The sequence below is a fragment of the Ochotona curzoniae genome, unplaced genomic scaffold (assembly GCF_017591425.1).
Source record: "Ochotona curzoniae isolate NIBS_2020 unplaced genomic scaffold, NIBS_Ocur_1.0 scaffold_4701, whole genome shotgun sequence".
Taxonomy (NCBI): Eukaryota; Metazoa; Chordata; class Mammalia; order Lagomorpha; family Ochotonidae; genus Ochotona; species Ochotona curzoniae.
The window spans coordinates 50628592-50646147 of record NW_024467122.1 but is presented as its reverse complement, the minus strand read 5'-3'; the positions used below and the strand labels follow the sequence as shown (position 1 = coordinate 50646147).

The following is a 17556-nucleotide window of genomic DNA, read 5'->3' as shown; positions in this document are numbered from 1 at the left end:
TGAAATTATCCAAAGCAAGAATCCAGGAGTTTCTCCCAGGTCTGCCACATGGTTGCAGGGATCCAAGGACTTGAGACATCCTCCCTCGCTTTCCCAGGTCATTAGCAAGGGGCTGGATAGGAAGTAGAGCAGACAGGACTAGAACCAATGCCCATACAAGATTACTGACTTGCAGAACACTACACTGGCCCTGGCTATTGACTTTATAAAACAGATAAAAAGATACAAAATCACAGGGTTGATGAGTTCAGCATGACTTGGGAGGAAAAAAAAAACAAATTTACCCCTAGATATGAGATAGTGTTGAAAACCAAACAGAAATAAAAAATCTTAAAATGGATTGGCAAAAACATTATTAAAAGTAGGGGTATTAAAAAAAATCTGAGGGCCCGGCACGGTGGCACAAATGGTTAAAAGGTCCTTGCCTTGCACGCCCGGGATCCCATATGGGCACCGGTTCTAATCCCGGCAGCCCCGCTTCCCTTCCAGCTCCCTGCCTGTGGCCCGGGAAGGCAGTCGAGGACAGCCCAAAGCTTTGGGAACCTGCACCCACGTGGGAGACCCAGAAGAGGCTCCTGGCTTCAGATCGGCATAGTATCGGCCCGTTGCACTCACTTGGGGAGTGAATCATTGGACAGAAGATCTTCCTCTCTGTATATCTGCCTTTCCAATAAAAAAAATAATAAAAATAAATCTTTAAAAAAAATCTGAGGCAAATGAAATTAAAAGGTAATTTCTTTGTGTAAAAAAAGTTTTTAGGATCTGGCATGGTAGCCTAGTGCTGAGGTCTTCACCTTGCATCCACTGGGATCCCATATGGGCACTGGGTCTAATCACAACAGCCCTGCTTCCCATCCAGTTCCCTGCTTGTAGCCTGGGAAAGCAGTTGAGGACAGCTCAAAGTCTTGGAACCCTGCACCCACATGGGAGACATGGAAGAGGCTCCTGACTCCGGTCTCCTGGCTTTGAATCTGCTCACTTCTGGTCATTTTGGCTATTTGGAGAATGAATCAGTGGACAGAGGATCTTTATCTGTGTCTTTCCTTCTCTCTGTGGATCTGACTTTAAAATTAAAAAATGAATTTTTAAAAAAAGTTTTAAGATACGGAGCCAGAGTAGTGTATTAGCAAGCTAATCCTCCAGCTGTGGCTCTGGTATCCCATATGGACGCGGGTTTGTGTCCCAGTTGCTCCACTTCCAATCCAGCTCCCTGCTTGTGGCCTCAGAAAGCAGTATAGAATAGCCCAAAGCCTTGGGCACCTGCACCCATGTGCAGTGAATCAGCAAATGAAAGATTTCTTTCTCTGTCCCCTACTCTCTCTTTCTCTCTCTTTGTAATACTTTCAAGTAAAATAATAATAAAATTTTAAAGAAATTTCAAAATCTATCCAGTTTAGGTTATAATATACACTTTACATTAAGTTTTGAAGATCTAGATAATTATATTTTAATTCTATTTTCTATAAAGTTTTTGAAGAAACCTCCTTCACAATAATAAAAGTAGCCAATTCATGGGGAAGATTTAACCATTTTAATTCTATAAAAAATAATAATGAAGCTTCAAAACATAAAACAAAACTTGACAGAATTAAAAGGAGAAAATACAGTGAAGGAAAAACAGCAAAAAAAAAAATGGTGTTACAGATTTGGACACATGAAGCAAATATGATAAATGATAATAAATAACTTCCTTGTAAAAACTACAAACATTTTCAAGCACTCATGGAAGATTTATAAAAATTGACTAAATCAAATTACCATGTTTATCTTAATTAAAATTTATTTTTTATTGGAAAGGCAGAGAGAGTTGGAAAAATAAAGATCTGTCATATCTGCTGGCTCATTCCTCAAATGCCTTCAACAGTCAGGGGCTGGTCCCGGCTGAAGCTAGAAGCTAGTTTCCCACACTGGCTCCAGGGACCCAAGTGTCTGAGGTATCATCAGCTGTCTCCCAGGTGCATACTAGCAGGAAGCTAGAATCAGGTGCAGAGCTGGAACTCGAACCAGCCACATTGATACGGGATGCAGCAGGCATCCTGACAGTTATTAGTGTGCCTGGGCTTGGGGCTCATCTCCTCTAATTCTGACTCCAACTTCATGTTAATGCAGCCCCTGGAAAGTTCCACTGGTGGCTCAAATAACTGTGTGCCTGCTTCCCACACAGCAGACTGGACCTTTAGCCCAGCCCAGCCCAGTGCTGGTTGTCATAAGAATCTGGAAAGTGCACCCAGTGGATGGAAGAAAGGTTTTTCTCTCTTCTTCCTCATCTGTTATTCCACCTTTTAGATAGATAGATAGATCTTTAAAGACAATCTTTCAGGGTTCGTTGTGGAGTAGTGAGTTAAGCCACCGCCTGTGACGCTGGCATGTCATATAGGAGCTGGCTCAAGTTCCTTTCAGCTTCTTCATTTTAGATTCAGCTCCCAGCTACTGTGCCTGGGAAAGCAGCTCAGTCTTTGGCCCAAGTCTGAGCCCCTGAACTCATATGAAAGATCTGGAAGAAACTCCTGAAGAAGCTTCTTGCATCCATATGGCATAGTCCTGCCACTGCACCCACTTGTGGAGTAAAACAGCAGACAGAAAGCTCTCTCCCATTCCCTTCCCCTTTCTGTATGTCTACCTTTCAAATACATTAAAAAATTTTTTTCATAGAAAAAGAGATTCACTTCTCACCTCATTTAAGGAAACATACGTTTATATATATATAAGCTGACAAAGGAGAAAAGAAAAATAGAGAAGGAAGTATAAAAATGGAAGGGAAAGGAGGGGCAGAGGAAGAAGACTGAAGACTATGAAAAGGAAGCAGATGAGCATTAAAAGCAAATTAAACTAAAAAACTTTTGCACTAAAATAAATTTTCAATTCCACAAACTTTCTCAAGTTCCTTCGTAAGTGCCAAAGCCCCAAATAAAATATTAGAAATCCACATCCAGCAATATATAAAAATAAGAACATATCACAACCAAGTTGAATCTATCCTAGCATTACAAGAATAATGTAATATCTTGGCTGGTGCAGGCAACAAAATTAATCTGACCCTGCACTGGCTGGAGTACACTAGAGTCAAGACTGAGGTCACCCAGGCAGTTTCTTAAGGGACACCCCAGCCACAGGGAAAATAAAAAACAATAAAAAACATTGGAAGGTGTCAGGACTGGGCCTCCTCAGTTGCTAATGCCTGTGTAGTGGACAGCTGTCCAGATGCACACAGAGGACATGACAGTCAGCTCATCTAGACCAGCAGAGGATGTCGAGTGCCACAGCAGAGGATGGAATGCAGAACAGGTTGGACCACCATCCTTGCCAAGCTCTGTAGCATGTTCCTGAACCCGCGGATGCACTAAGGTAGACTTGGTCAGCCAGTAGACATTGGAAAGATTTTCTCAACCCTGGAGCAATGAAGCAAACAATGCTTGAGAACTATCAAAAGCATTCAAGTAACACTGTCAGAACACTCCTCCCCACATGATGATGTCTCTAAGGCATCATCAAACGAGTGTCCTCCAACTCCAGGTGCTGATACAACTTGCAGCAAGGAGTGGCTTCTTCCCTTTCCCTCTCTGCCAACACAGGAGAAAAAAAAAAATTGAAACATTTGTCCTACTCACTTTTCTCCAAGCTTGAACCTTACCACCCTAATAGGAAACCCACACACATCCCTCTCAACTATGTAACCAATATTAAAAATAATGTAACATCCAGAAATCAGCATATCTCACCTTATTAGTAAGATAAAGGACAAAAAAAATCCGTAATATAGAAAAATACTTGTAAAACTTCAGTTGTTCTTCAAACTAAAGATTATTTTCTTTCCACTTTCCTGAACAATTTAGTCCTAAAGTCATTAGGTTGGGCACACTAAGGCAGGCAACCATGTCAGGGTGACCCACTGTAGGGGGTTCTGAGCTTGAGACAGATGAACAGGGCATCCACATAGGTAAACCCAGTAGGGCAGAGTCAGAACAGGGTGAAGAGCTGCCCAAGCAGAGGGGGGTCCTGGCAGAAGGTAAACCCAGTAGGGCAGAGTCAGAACAGGGTGAAGAACTGCCCAAGCCGAGGGGAGTCCTGGCAGAAGGGTGGAACGAGGAGGGTGACCATAGGTGTGATCACAGAAAGCACCTCATCAAGCTTGCAATGTATTCAATGGGTTATCTTCTGTTACCATATTTTGTTTATTTCTGTTGGTCGAAACACCTAATTTAGTCAATGCTATCCTGCTTCAGTTTTAACATGTCACAATAGGATCCAGTTTGAGGCACTAAGAATGAAAAGAGCCCCTGTCAAAAGACAAATTGTCAAATGTTAGAAAGACAAGTAAAGAATGCTAAAGACAATGAATGGAAAGACTCAAGTCACATAAAGGGAGATCAATTAGATCAACATCAGACTTCTCAGTGGAAACTCTACTGGCTGGAAGCAAATGGGATGATATGCTCAAGATCTCAAAAGAAAAAATTCTATCTAAAAATATCATATCCAGGGCCCGGCGAGGTGGCCTAGCAGCTAAAGTCCTCACCTTGAATGTGCCGGGATCCCATATGGGCGCCATTTCTAATCCCAGCAGCTCCACTTCCCATCCAGCTCCCTGCTTCTGGCCTGGGAAAGCAGTAGAGGATGGTCAAAAGCCTTGGGACCCTGCACCCACGTGGGAGACCTGGAGGAAGTTCCTGTCTCCTGGCTTTGGATCGGCACAGCACCAGCAGTTGCGCTCACTTGGGGAGTGAATTATTGGACGGAATATCTTCCTCTCTGTCTCTCCTCCTGTGTCCTGTGTATCTGGCTTTGTAATAAGAATAAATAAATCTTTAAAAAAAAATCATATCCAGCAAAGCTATCTTTTAAAAGTGAAAGAGACAAAGTATTTTCCAGATAAGCAAAAACTGAGAGAATTCACCACTATCAGGTCAGTCTTACAAGAAATTTTGAAGTGTGTCTTACATTAGAAATAAAGATGATAAAAAGTCACAATGAAATTCACCAACAGTGATGGTAGAGTCATTATCCACTCAGCAAAATGGCAGGCCTTAGCTCTTATCTCTCAATACTAACCCTGAAAGTATATGGATTCAATTCACCAGCCAAAAGACTTAGCTCAGCTGAATGGATGTTTTAAAAACCCACAATCCTACCATATGCTGCCTACAAGAAACTCATTCCACAAAGATACACAGAGTGAAAGTGAAGGGTTGGATAAAGATACGCCAGGCAAATGGAAATCAAAAGTGATCAAGATAAAACAGACTTTAAATGAAAAACTGTAAAATAAATAAATAAATGAATGACACTACATTGAACTTGACAAAAAGTTCAACTTCAACTCAGCAAGAAGATATAATCATCATAAATATTTATCACCCAGTAGAAAATCACCCAGATATATAGAGAAAATACTATTAGATTTAAAGGGAGAGATACACTCCAATACAATGATAAGGGGAGACTTTAATATTCCACTCTTGTCAAGGAACAGATCATCCAGATAGAAAAATCAATAAAGATGCATTGGAATTCAATTATACTACTGAGCAAATGGGCTAAGAGACATTTGCAGGACATTTCACCCAACAGCTACTGGACACATATTCTCAACAGCACATGGAGCAATTTCAAAGGTCACAAATAAAGTTCTCAGAAAATGTGAAAGAAACCCTTGGCAAATGCCATTTATTTCTCAAACCATAAAAGAATACAACTAGAAATCAACAAGAAAAAAACGCATTACTAACTGATGAGTGGGTCGTCAAAGGAATTCAGGAAATCAAAAACATTTTGAAATAAGTGAAAATTAGATCACAACATATCACAGCCTGTGAGATACAGTAAAAGCAGTATTAAAAGGCAAATTTTAGCTCATGTTTAAAAAAAGAAGGGAGAAATGTCAATAGACAGTTCTCAAAAGAAAAAATAGAAACACAGCCAAAAAAAAAAAAAAAGAAAGAAAAGAAAAAGACTGCTCAGCATCACTGATCATCAGGGAAACGCAATTCCAAACCAGAATGAGATACTATCTCACCCCTATCTGAATGGCGGGAATCCACAACACAGGGTGACAAACGCTGCTGAAAGTGGACAATGGGGAACACACACACTCTTTTTGCTGATGTAAATTAGTGTAGCCTCTATGGAAAACAGTGTGTAGCCATCTTTAAAAACTAGAAATAGACTTACCATATGATCCAGCAACCTCACTACTGGATAAATACCCAGATAACTTGAATATAATGACTCAAAGAGATACCTGTACAATCATGTTTATAATTTCACTATTTATAATAGTCAAAATTTGGACTCAACCAGGATGCTCATCATCAAATCAATGGATAAAGAAAATGTGATACACACAAACACACACACAATGGAATACTAGTCAATTATAAAAAAGAATGGTATTGGTCCACTTGCAGCAAAATGGACTCGACTAAAGGACATCACAGTGAATTAAATAAGTCAAAACTCAGACAGACAATTACTGCATGTTCTTACATGTGGGAGCTCAGAATTTTAAAAAAGACAAAAAAAGAGAATGAAAGAAATGTCTATATATACCAGCAGAATAGCAATACAGTTTTCTAAAACTTTGTTTTAAACCTTTAGCAAGATTACTTTGTAATTTACTATATATGGGTAAAATGGTCATTTTCAAAATTTAATTATTGTTCATAGCCATTGTATTTCCACTAAACTAATATCCTTTTGCTTTTTGTTAAACGTATTCGGTGAAGTATTAAACGTCTTACTGTGATGTAAGTCTAGAGTATGTTCTGTCAAAGAGTAAAAGATGCTGGAGTAAGGAAAGGAGGGGAATATCACTGGAGGAGAATGTCACTGTGTTCTCAGAATTGCATCTCACCTGTTGCATATTAATTAAAAACTAAAATGAGAAGTTAAAAACTACATAATACTAAAAGAAAGCACTTTGAGAAATAAAGTTTGATATAACACAATTCCTTGTGATTACTTCAGCTCCTAGCTACACTGTTTGGTCATGGCTCCCTCAACTAAGAAATAAAAGAGATGCCTATCATATTTGTGACGTTTGAGAAAGTTCCAACTTTAAGAAACTTGTAATTCAAAGGACTTAACACTTTTTGCAAGCTCTCATCAATACTCTATCCAACATTCTCCTCCCTCAAGGGTTTACATCATGGAGATATTCCAAAGAGTCTTAAGACATCATTAGCATTGAAATTTATACTTGACACTGTTGCCAACTTTGGATATATGACCCAAGCTGTACAATTTCATCTAAGTTGATATTTTCTCTAGGGTGCAGATACTGTACTGACCACAGTCTAGAATCCTAGGATCTGTCAGATTCTCAATTACAGGCCTTTATTCTAATACTCTCTTCAGTTCTAGACCAGGTTCCAATTCCACCCCTCCTAGCTATGGCACCATGGGCATGTCCCATAACATTTCTAAGATCTCACCTTTTCTTCTACACAATGAGGACATTTGCACTATGTCTGAGGTCACTTCTGGTAAACACAATTTAAGAGATTGGACACAATTGAATGAACTCATGAAAGGTATATCCATAGATGTTTACTAAGGAAACTCAAAGTGACTCTGAATACTGTAAGCAGTGTTGCTATTGTTTCCAGGTTGATACTTATGACTAAATATTGTGGAGAAAAGAAAACAAAACAAAAAATTAGGTAGCAGATTCAATGGCTAGCATAAATATTGGGTCAGCCACTGGCCATGACCCAATCAGAAGATATGTTTGTATCAGGATTTAAATTAGCACACTGCTGAAAGAACATAAATATAAACAAATTATATATTTGTTTATATTATATCATCTAACTATTTTGAAATGATAAGAAGTTAATTCACAAAAAAACCCAACTTTTTCTGCTTAGTAGCAGGATCTAGCCTAACGAAATAGCACCAAAAACCAACTCTCAGTTCTTCATGAGCAAGTATACCTGAGTATGTCTCATATGTGACATCACCCCATCTCTCCCACCCTCCCCTCTATCACTACCAATGGAAGAGAAAGTACCCTGGAAATGAGACCTGTTCATCTGGGAACCAGCCAAGGCCCAGCCAGATTTGGTACCCACCCAACCTTACTCCAGACTGTTTTCCCTGTACCCACCAAGCAGGTGTCAGGTTTCCTCTCAAGCATCGTAGCTGTTGCCACTTCTCTTCATGAAATACCACTCTCCTTACTACACCAATCTTCATATGATTGGTTCCTATGGTCAAAGTCTCAGTTTATATATGCTCTCCAAAGAAAAGCTGCTCCTAACCACCCCTCCCCCTGTAGGAGGGTGACCTACACCCCATAATACTCTTTTCCAGCACCACATCTATGTACTTTTTTATTAGCCATTATCACAACTTGCAGTTAAGCATTTCCTTTCTGACTCATTTACACTTGATTCCAAGCTGGCCTCTTAGAGCACAATCATGTTTTCTTTTAATTAGGACACATTCAAGTGTCTAGGACTATAGTTTCCACATGACACTTGTTAAACAAATGTTGAGTGACTTGGTGAACACTGGCAGCCCCCCAGGTTTGAGTCTTGTCTGATTTCTAGGAGTAAAGGAGCTTACCTTGTACATAGGGACCCATCTCAGGGTGCTCTCGGACCCGCAGGGTATAGGACTTCCTTTGACCAGATTTTGTCAACAGATCCCGTACTCGTTCATTATAGATTTCCAGAAAACTAGAGACAAGTAGAGAAATATAATCAGATTTTGAAAAAAGCAGGAAAAACAGGCAAGAACCAGAAGGTTCTAATCCCTGTTCCAGTTCTACCTCTGCCATTGTAAGACTAGGACTTCTTGCTTCATAGAACCCCTTTAAAGGGTCTTTCTCTGCATATGTACAATAGTTTTGAGCATGGTCATCATTACTTCACAGTTTTAGGTTTAGGTACTGACTCAAGTTAGCCCTCAAGGCACATTTTCAGCATGCATTGTAGCATATGCTAGTATACACTGAACCTGCATCAGGCCTCTGTATGAGGGAGTGTAAAATGTGTATATCCAAAATGAATCCAAATGTGACCACTGATCTGTAGCATTCTGTGAAGGGCCACTGCTGAGCTATGAGGGAAGCTAAGTGAGAAGGTTATAGGTCCTTCCTCAGTTTTTAAGTAAACCAAATCTCACTTCATCTGCTTTATACATTGGGATTCCATATTAAATATGCAGTACCTTATAGATATTTGCGGTTAAGTTAGTCCTTATGAAAAACAACTAGGGGGCCCGGCGCGGTGGCGCAAGTGGTTAAAGGTCCTCGCCTTGCACGCCCGGGATCCCATGTGGGCGCCGGTTCTAATCCCGGCAGCCCCGCTTCCCTTCCAGCTCCCTGCCTGTGGCCCGGGAAAGCAGTCGAGGACGGCCCAAAGCTTTGGGAACCTGCACCCGCGTGGGAGACCCAGAAGAGGCTCCTGGCTTCGGATCGGCGTAGTATCGACCCGTTGCACTCACTTGGGGAGTGAATCATCGGATGGAAGATCTTCCTCTCTGTCTCTCCTCTCTGTACATCCGCCTTTCCAATAACAAAATAATAAAAATAAATCTTTAAAAAAAATAAATAAATAAAAAAAAAAAAAAAAGAAAAACTAGGGAGTCTGTAACCGCTGGCATCCCACTTCCCAACCAGGTCCTTTCTGTGGATTGGAAAAGCAGCAGAAGATGGCCCAAAGTCTTGGTTCCCTGCATCCACATGGGAGACCCCAAAAATGTCCTAAGCTCCCAGCTGTAAATCTCAGATCAGCTCAGCTCCAGCCATTGCGGCCACATGAGAAATGATCCAGTGATTGAAGATCTCTTTTTCTTTCTCTCTCTTCTTTTTTTTAAAAAATTTATTTTTATTATTATTTTTTTAGATTTATTTTTATTATTTTTTTATTGGAAAGGCAGATATACAGAGAGGAGAGACAGAGAGGAAGATACTCCATCCGATGATTCACTCCCCAAGTGAGCGCAACGGGCCGATACTATGCCGATCCGAAGCCAGGAGCCTCTTCCGGGTCTCCCACACGGGTGCAGGGTCCCAAAGCTTTGGGCCGTCCTCTGCTGCCTTTCCAGGCCACAGGCAGGGAGCTGGATGGGAAGCGGGGCTGCCGGGACTAGAACCAGCGCCCATATGGGATCCCGGGCGTGCAAGGCGAGGACCCTCAACCACTTGCGCCACCACGCCGGGCCCTTTTATTTTTTTTATTGGAAAGGCGGATATACAGAGAGGAGAGACAGAGAGGAAGATCTTCCGTCCGATGATTCACTCCCTAAGTGAGCGCAACGGGCCGATACTATGCAGATCTGAAGCCAGGAGTCTCTTCCGGGTCTTCCACGCGGGTGCAGGGGCCAAAGCTTTGGGCCGTCCTTGACTGCTTTCCCAGGCCACAGGCAGGGAGCTGGAAGGGAAGCGGGGCTGCCGGGATAGAACCGGCGCCCATATGGGATCCCGGGAGTGCAAGGTGAGGACCTTAACCACTGCGCCACCACGCCGGACCCCTCTTCTCTTTTTTTAAAGACTTACTTTTATTGGAAAGGCAGACATACAGAGAGGAGGAGAGACAGAGAGGAAGATCTTTTGTCCTCTGATTCACTTCCCAAGTGGCCACAATGGCTGGATCTGCGCCAATCCAAAGCCAGGATCCAGGAACTTCCTCAGGGTCTCCCACGCAGGTGCAGGGACCCAAGACTTTGGGCCATACTCTACTGCTTTCCCAGGCTACAAGCAGGGAGCTGGATGGGAAGTGGGGCCACCGGGATTAGAACCAGTGCCCACATGGGATCCCAGAGTGTTCAAGGCGAGGACTTCAGCCACTAGGCTACCAAGCCGGGCCTTCTCTCTGTCTTTACAATAAAAATAAATTTTCAAAAATACATCTTAATTCTTTAGTAAAACATGTGAAGTGCCGGGCTTTGTGGCATAGCAGCTCACGCTGACGCCAAATGGGCACTGGCTCAAGTCTAGCTGCTCCAATTGCAATCTGGCCTCTGTTAGTATGACAGGGAAGGAGCGACAGATGATCCAATCCTTGGGCCCCTGCAACCACAGGGAGATCTAGAAGCAGCTCCTAACTTCACCTCCATCCAGTCACAGCTGTTGCAGCCTTTTGTTGTTGTTTTTGTTTTATTTATTTTTTACTTTAAAAAATGTTTGTTGTTGTGGAATGAACCAGTGAATGAGAGATCTCCGTCTCCTCCCAGTCATAATGTCACTTTAAAAATTAACAAATATAAATAAAGCCTTTAAAGGTTTTATTAAATAAAGCAAACTTCCCATGGAAAGTTTTTCCTTGCACAGAGCATAGATATTGGCCAATGGAGGCAGAGTCACAATACACGTTTCAGCTCAAAGCTGAACTATGTTCACAATTGTCTTCTCACATATGGACACAGGGAGCCAAGCTCTTTCCCAAAATAATGGTTCTGAGATTTTTTGGAGAGTAAAACATTTGGCATACATATGGTACATTTATATATTCATTCATATATTTATGGTTCCTAAGATTTATTATGATTATTATTTATTTCAAGGGTAGAGTTAGAGAGAGAGAAGCAGAGACAAAGGGAGAGAGCCTCCATCCACTGGTTCACTCTCCAAATGGCAACAATGGCCAGATCTGGGCTGACCCAAACTGGGAGCCAGCAGCTTCCTCCAGATTCCCTACGTGGTTGAAAGAGTCATCCTCTGCTGCTTTTCTAGGCTATTCGCAGGTATTGGAAATAGAACATGAACCAGTGCTTATAGGGGATGCTGGCTCTAGCATGATACACCAGCCAGCTACACCATGATGTCAGTCAGCAAGTGTTTTTTATTAACCTAAAAATATAAAAAATATTCACAGTCGGAGCCAATATGGTGGCATGACAACCTAATCCTCATCTGCAAACACTGGCATCCCATGTGAACAGCGGGTTGAATCCAGAATCTACTTCCCATCAACTTTCTGCTTATGGCCTGGGAAAGCAATGGAAGATGGTCCAAGGCCTTGGGTCCTAGCACCATGGGAAGTTTAGGTGAGCTCAGCTTTGACCATTGTAGTTGTTTAGGGGAGTGAACCAGCAGATGGAAGACCACTCTGTCATACCTTCTCTCTGTAAAACAAAAATGTGCCTTTAAAATAAAAATTTTTAAAAATACACATTCATGTGACCCGCAGAATGCTCCAGAATACCATACTGGCACCAGTTCACATCCAGCTGCTCCACTTTGCATACAGTTCATGCTCGTGGCCTGAGAAAGCAGTAGAGGATGACCCAAAGGCTTGGGACCCTGCACCCGCATGGGAGACCTGGAGGAAAGTCCTGACTCCTTAGCTCCAGCTATTGTGGTCACTTGGGGAGTGAACCAGTGAATAAGATCTTTTTCTTTTCTTCTCTCTGTGTATCTGCCTTTCCAATAAAAACAATCTTTTAAAAATACATATTCACAACCATTTACATTTTAAAAGGACATTTGTTCTTTCTGCAGTGATGAAAATGTTCTGGAATTAGACAGTTATTATGACTGCATCACCTTGCAAATGCTTTGAGTATATTTTATTATAAATCAATTACATACTAATTTTTATTATTTTAAATGTTTATATATGTATATAGGCAGGTTTGTATTTTAAGGGCAGAGATGATATCTTCCATCTGCTAACCCATTCCTCAAGGTCTGTAACAACTGAGACTGAACCAGACAAAAGCTAAGAGCTGGTAACTCCATGCAGGTCTCACATATATTTGGCAGGTACCCAAGTACTTGTGCCATCATTTGCTGCCCTCCAGAGTGAGCAATAACAAGAAGCAAGAAAAGTGGCAGCAAAACCGCATCTCAGGCATGCTGATAGGGGATGTGAATACTTCAAGTGGTCACTTAACCCACTGTGCCACAATGTCCATCCTCATATTAATTAAAAATAAGTAAACAAGCAAACAAAACCACACAGCAGGTGCCAGTGTTTTGGTGTAATGGGTTAAGCTGCCACCTGCCACGCCAACATCCCACTTGGATACCTACACAAATACAGCTTACTCTACTGCTGATCCAGTTCCCTAGTAGCAGAAGACAGCCCGGGCTCTGGAGCCCCTGCACCCTTGTGAGAGATTCAGATGGAGTTCTGGCTCATGGCTTCACCCTGGCCTGGACCTAGCCATTGTAGCCATTTGGGGAGTGAACTAGGGAATGGAAAAATCTGTCTCTCCTTCTTTCTCCACAATTATACCTTTCAAATAAATAAATAAAATAAATTTTTAAGATGATATTTTTATTGGAAAGTCAGATATATACAGAGGAGGAGAGAGAGAGGAAGATCTTCCATCTGATGATTCACTCCCCAACCAGTTACAATGGCCAGAGCTGAGTCGATCCGAAGCAAGAAGCCTCTTCGGGTCTCCCACATAGGTACAGGGTTCTAAGGAATTGGGCTGTCCTCGACTGCTTTCCCAGGCCACAAGCAGGGATCTGGATGGGAAGCGGGGCTGCCAGGATTGGAACTGGTGCCCATACGGGATTCTGGCGTGTGTGAGGACTTAGCTGCTAGGCTACTGCGCCAGACCCATAAAATGAATCTTTAAATGAACAATTGTAATGCCTACAACCTGTATCTGAGAGTCCTGGCTGCTCTGCTTCCAACCCAGCTTGTTGCTAACGTGCCTAGTGAAGTACTTGGGTCTCTTCCACACGTGGGATCCCTTCCGACTCCCCCTTGTGCCCATTTTTCACTCCATCGCTTTGCCTTTCAAATAAGTGAACAGCTAACTTAAAAGAACACTGAACACCAAAACGAAAACAATAACAAAAAATAAAGAAAAGAGGGAGGCTGACTACTATTGTGGTAGAGCAGGGCTGGCTGCTACTTACAATGTGAACATCCAATATTGGTGTGCCAGTTCAATTCAAAGCTGCTCTGCTTCCAATTCAACTGATAATGTACCAAGCATTTGGTCCCCCTTGGCATGCCTGTATGTGGTTCCAAGGTTCCTGGCTTTGGCCTGGACCAGCCCTAGATTTTGTGGCCATCTGGGGAGTGACCAGCTAATGGAAAGGTATCTTTTTCTCTCTCTCCTTTCTTATCACTCTTTTTTAAAAAAAAATCTTACCTATTTGAAAGACAGAGTATTTTTCATCTACTGGTTCACTCCCTAAATGGTTACAACTGAGATAGGGCCAGGTCAAAGACAAGAGCTTCATCCAGATGGAGCTTCTGGCTCATGGCTTTGCCTCGTACAGGTGCAGAAAAGCAGACTTGAGCCTTCTTCTTGTTTTTAATTTTGTTTAAGATTTAGTCATTTTGATTGGAAAGGCAGATTTACAGAGGGAAAAGACAGAAAGATCTTCCACCTGCTGGTTCAGTCCCCATGTGGCCACAACAGCCAGAGCTGATACAAAGCCAGGAGACAGGAGCTTCTTCCTGGTCTTCCATGTAGGTGCAGGGTCCAAAGGCCTTGGTCCATTCTCTAGTACTTTCCCTGGCCACCACCAGGGAGCTACATGGGAAGTGGAGCAGCCAGGACATGAACCTGCAGCCATATGGCATCCTGGCACATTCAAGGGGAGGATTGAGCCACTGAGTCATCATGCTGAGCCCACTGGGCCATCTTCTGATGCTTTCACAGGTGCATTAGCAAGGAGTTTAACCCGAAACAGAGCAGCCAGGACTCAAACCGATGCCCATATGTAATGCCAGTGTTGCAGGAAGAGACTGAATGCCCTGTGCTACAATGCCAACCCTATATAATTCTGCCTTTAACCAAACAAGGACTAAAAACAAACTGGCAACCTTAAACCAACATTTTCAAATAGTTTCAGAATTACTGACCTAGAGAACATCCCAGGACCTTAAAAAAAAAAAGCCAATATGAAACTGAAGAGAAGTGAGGGGGCAGGGGGAAAAGCAGACAGCCAGGGTAAACTGAGTCACAGAAGAACTTTGTTCATCTATGAGGTAGAGAATTCGATTTTCTACAACTCAGAGAACTAAATGTTCCTCTCAATCCCTTTGGCTTTCTCTATCCCTCTGTTGATTCCAGATGCAAAGAGAGGACAAATGAACATACAATAGAGTTTGGAATAGCAGCAGAAACATTTCAGGGACCATAGCTCAGTATTTCTTACCTGACTTGGATCTTACAGGAAGAAGGCAATGAGGGGTAGTCTTCTTCCCTGATGAAGAGTCCCTGCACAAACCAGAGAAATGAGAAGTCACTGAAGGCAGTGGGCACAGGAAATCTACTCAGAGAGGAAGAACAGACCCAGAACAGAATCTATACCTCACATATCCGTGGCATCAGCCCCATGGAGGCCTGGAGAATAAAAGAGCAAAACTATTACTGTTTATTCAAAATAATGGTCTCTCCTACTCAAATCCCAGATCTCAGAGCCCCAGGTTCAGCACTGCGGATGGACAGGTTGGTTCCCTGTGCTCTCCTCTTCATATTGGGCAATTTCTCTGAGGGTATATAAAAATCCTAAGGCTCTTCGGGGTTTAATACAGAAGTAACTATTCAAAGTTTACTTTTCAATTTAAGTACTTAAAAAAAAGGTACTTATAATGTAAAATAAAAGGCTCATTACATCTTGATGTAGCAGACTGTCTCACAGTGGTAAGGATGGTACATGATGCAGGATTGCTGTGGTGTTAGGGAGGTGGCTCATTACTCATACTCACTGGGGTGCCCAGCATGGTGTATGTCTTCCCAGAGCCGGTCTGGCCATACGCAAAAAGGCATATGTTGTAGCCTTTGGTAGCTCCAGAGAGTACTTCCGTCCCCAAATCCTGGAACACCTGAAAAAACAAAAGCAGAGTACATGACACTGTGATCCTTTTTCTGCTAGCAGATTCAGAATTATTATTTTTCTTTTTACATTTGCTTTTATTAACTTAGTAGCTTACTTTTTGAGATAACATTTTAAAATTTATGTAGTAGCTGAAGACTTAATGATTCTAATAAATATGGAACTGAGCAAGTACAAACACCATAGTCTAGCAGGAAAATAGGCAAAGATTACAGAATTATTATTGCATTTTTTAAAAATCATAGAATAGTCAAACATTTGTGACTATAAATTTCCTACCATTTCACAAGAATCTGTTCAGTTTCAGAAAAAGACCGATTCAGAAAACACATTCAATCATTCAGATATTTTAAAAAGTGCCTACCACATTCTAGGCACAACACAAAAAACTAAAGATAAACAAACCGTATGTGCTCTAGTGGATTTGTTTGTTGTTTTTGAAGATTTATTTATTTTTATTGGAAAGGCAGGTATACAGAGAGGAGAGAGAGAGGATCTTTCATGCACTAGTTTATTCCTCAAGCGCCCGCAACAACTGGAGTAGAGCCAATCCAAAGCCAGAAGCCTCCTCCCGGATCTCCCAAGTGGGTGCAGGGTCCCAAGGCTTTGGGCCGTCCTCTATTCCTTTCCCAGGCCACAATCAGGGAGCTGGATGGGAAATGGAGCAGCCAGGACACAGACTAGCACTCAAATTCAATCCTAGCACCTGCAAGGGGAAGATGAGCTATCATCCTGGGCCTGATTTCCAGTGTTATGGCAAACAAAGTCTAGGAGAAGGAAAAAGACATTCAAGTGAAATAGCTTTCCTTTCCACAAGACAACGTTTATATGGCTGATCAGAGTAAGCTACAGTGAAATACTGCCAGCAACATACAAAATCAGGATTTTGAGATACCACACTGTGCCTACAAAGGAAGGATTTTCCATATGGACCTATTATCTACATACCTGCTTCTCAGACTGAACCTAACAACTGGTTCCATGGGTCATCTAACTCTGTGGTGAGCCAAAAACAGCTAAAGGTCCTCATGTGAAAACCCCTGTGCTTTGTGTGCTGCCCAAACTTTCTACTGAACTATTAGGCAAATCGTGGTCTCAGGAAAAAAACAGCCATATGTTCCCATTCATCCAACCCTCAACAGAAAGTCACATTTACCATAACCTGTCCTTTGTATTGCTGGCGCCCACCACTGAAATACTCTTCCAATCTGAAGGGAATCTTTTATTGTATCTATCTGGTAAAAAGCAGAGCCCAGTCCTCTGATACAGAAACCAAACAAGCAAGATATTCCACTCTACTTTTGGCAGCTAGAACACTAGTGCTTGAAATGAGGCACATTATCCACATGCACACTCCAGAGTCCAGCAGCATTGCGTGCTGCACATACAGTGGTAGAAATGTCAACTGCGGTACACAGACTATTTTAGGAAAGATTTATTTCTTTGTTTACTGGAAAGGTAGATTTACAGAGAGAAGGAGAGACAGGCAGAAAGAGCTTCTGTCTGCTGGTTCACTCCCCAAGTGGTTGCAATGGCCAGAGCTGAGCCAATCAAAAGCCAGGAGCTACTTTCGGGTCTCTCACACGGGTTCAGGGACCCCAGGCTTTAGGCTACTGCTTTCCCAGGCCACAACAGGGAGCTTGATGGGACGTGGAGTAGCTGGGACATGCACCAGCATCCAAATGGGATCCTGGCACTTGTAAGGCAAGGATGTAGCCACTGAGCCATCCATCACACAAGGCTCATATTAGGCTTTCGTAACATGATGTTGTTTGGGTCTCTGCTAACCAGGGTCTCTT

General features: G+C 42.2%; 1 protein-coding gene across 1 annotated transcript in view; it reads right to left on the bottom strand.

Annotated features, from left to right (window-relative positions):
- Positions 1 to 17556, bottom strand: part of STARD9 (StAR related lipid transfer domain containing 9) — a 103564-nt gene that overhangs the window by 49726 nt on the left and 36282 nt on the right. Inside the window, 4 exon segments of the mRNA XM_040968442.1 lie at positions 8566 to 8678; positions 15077 to 15138; positions 15232 to 15264; positions 15630 to 15746. Coding sequence (XP_040824376.1) covers positions 8566 to 8678; positions 15077 to 15138; positions 15232 to 15264; positions 15630 to 15746 — 325 coding nt within the window.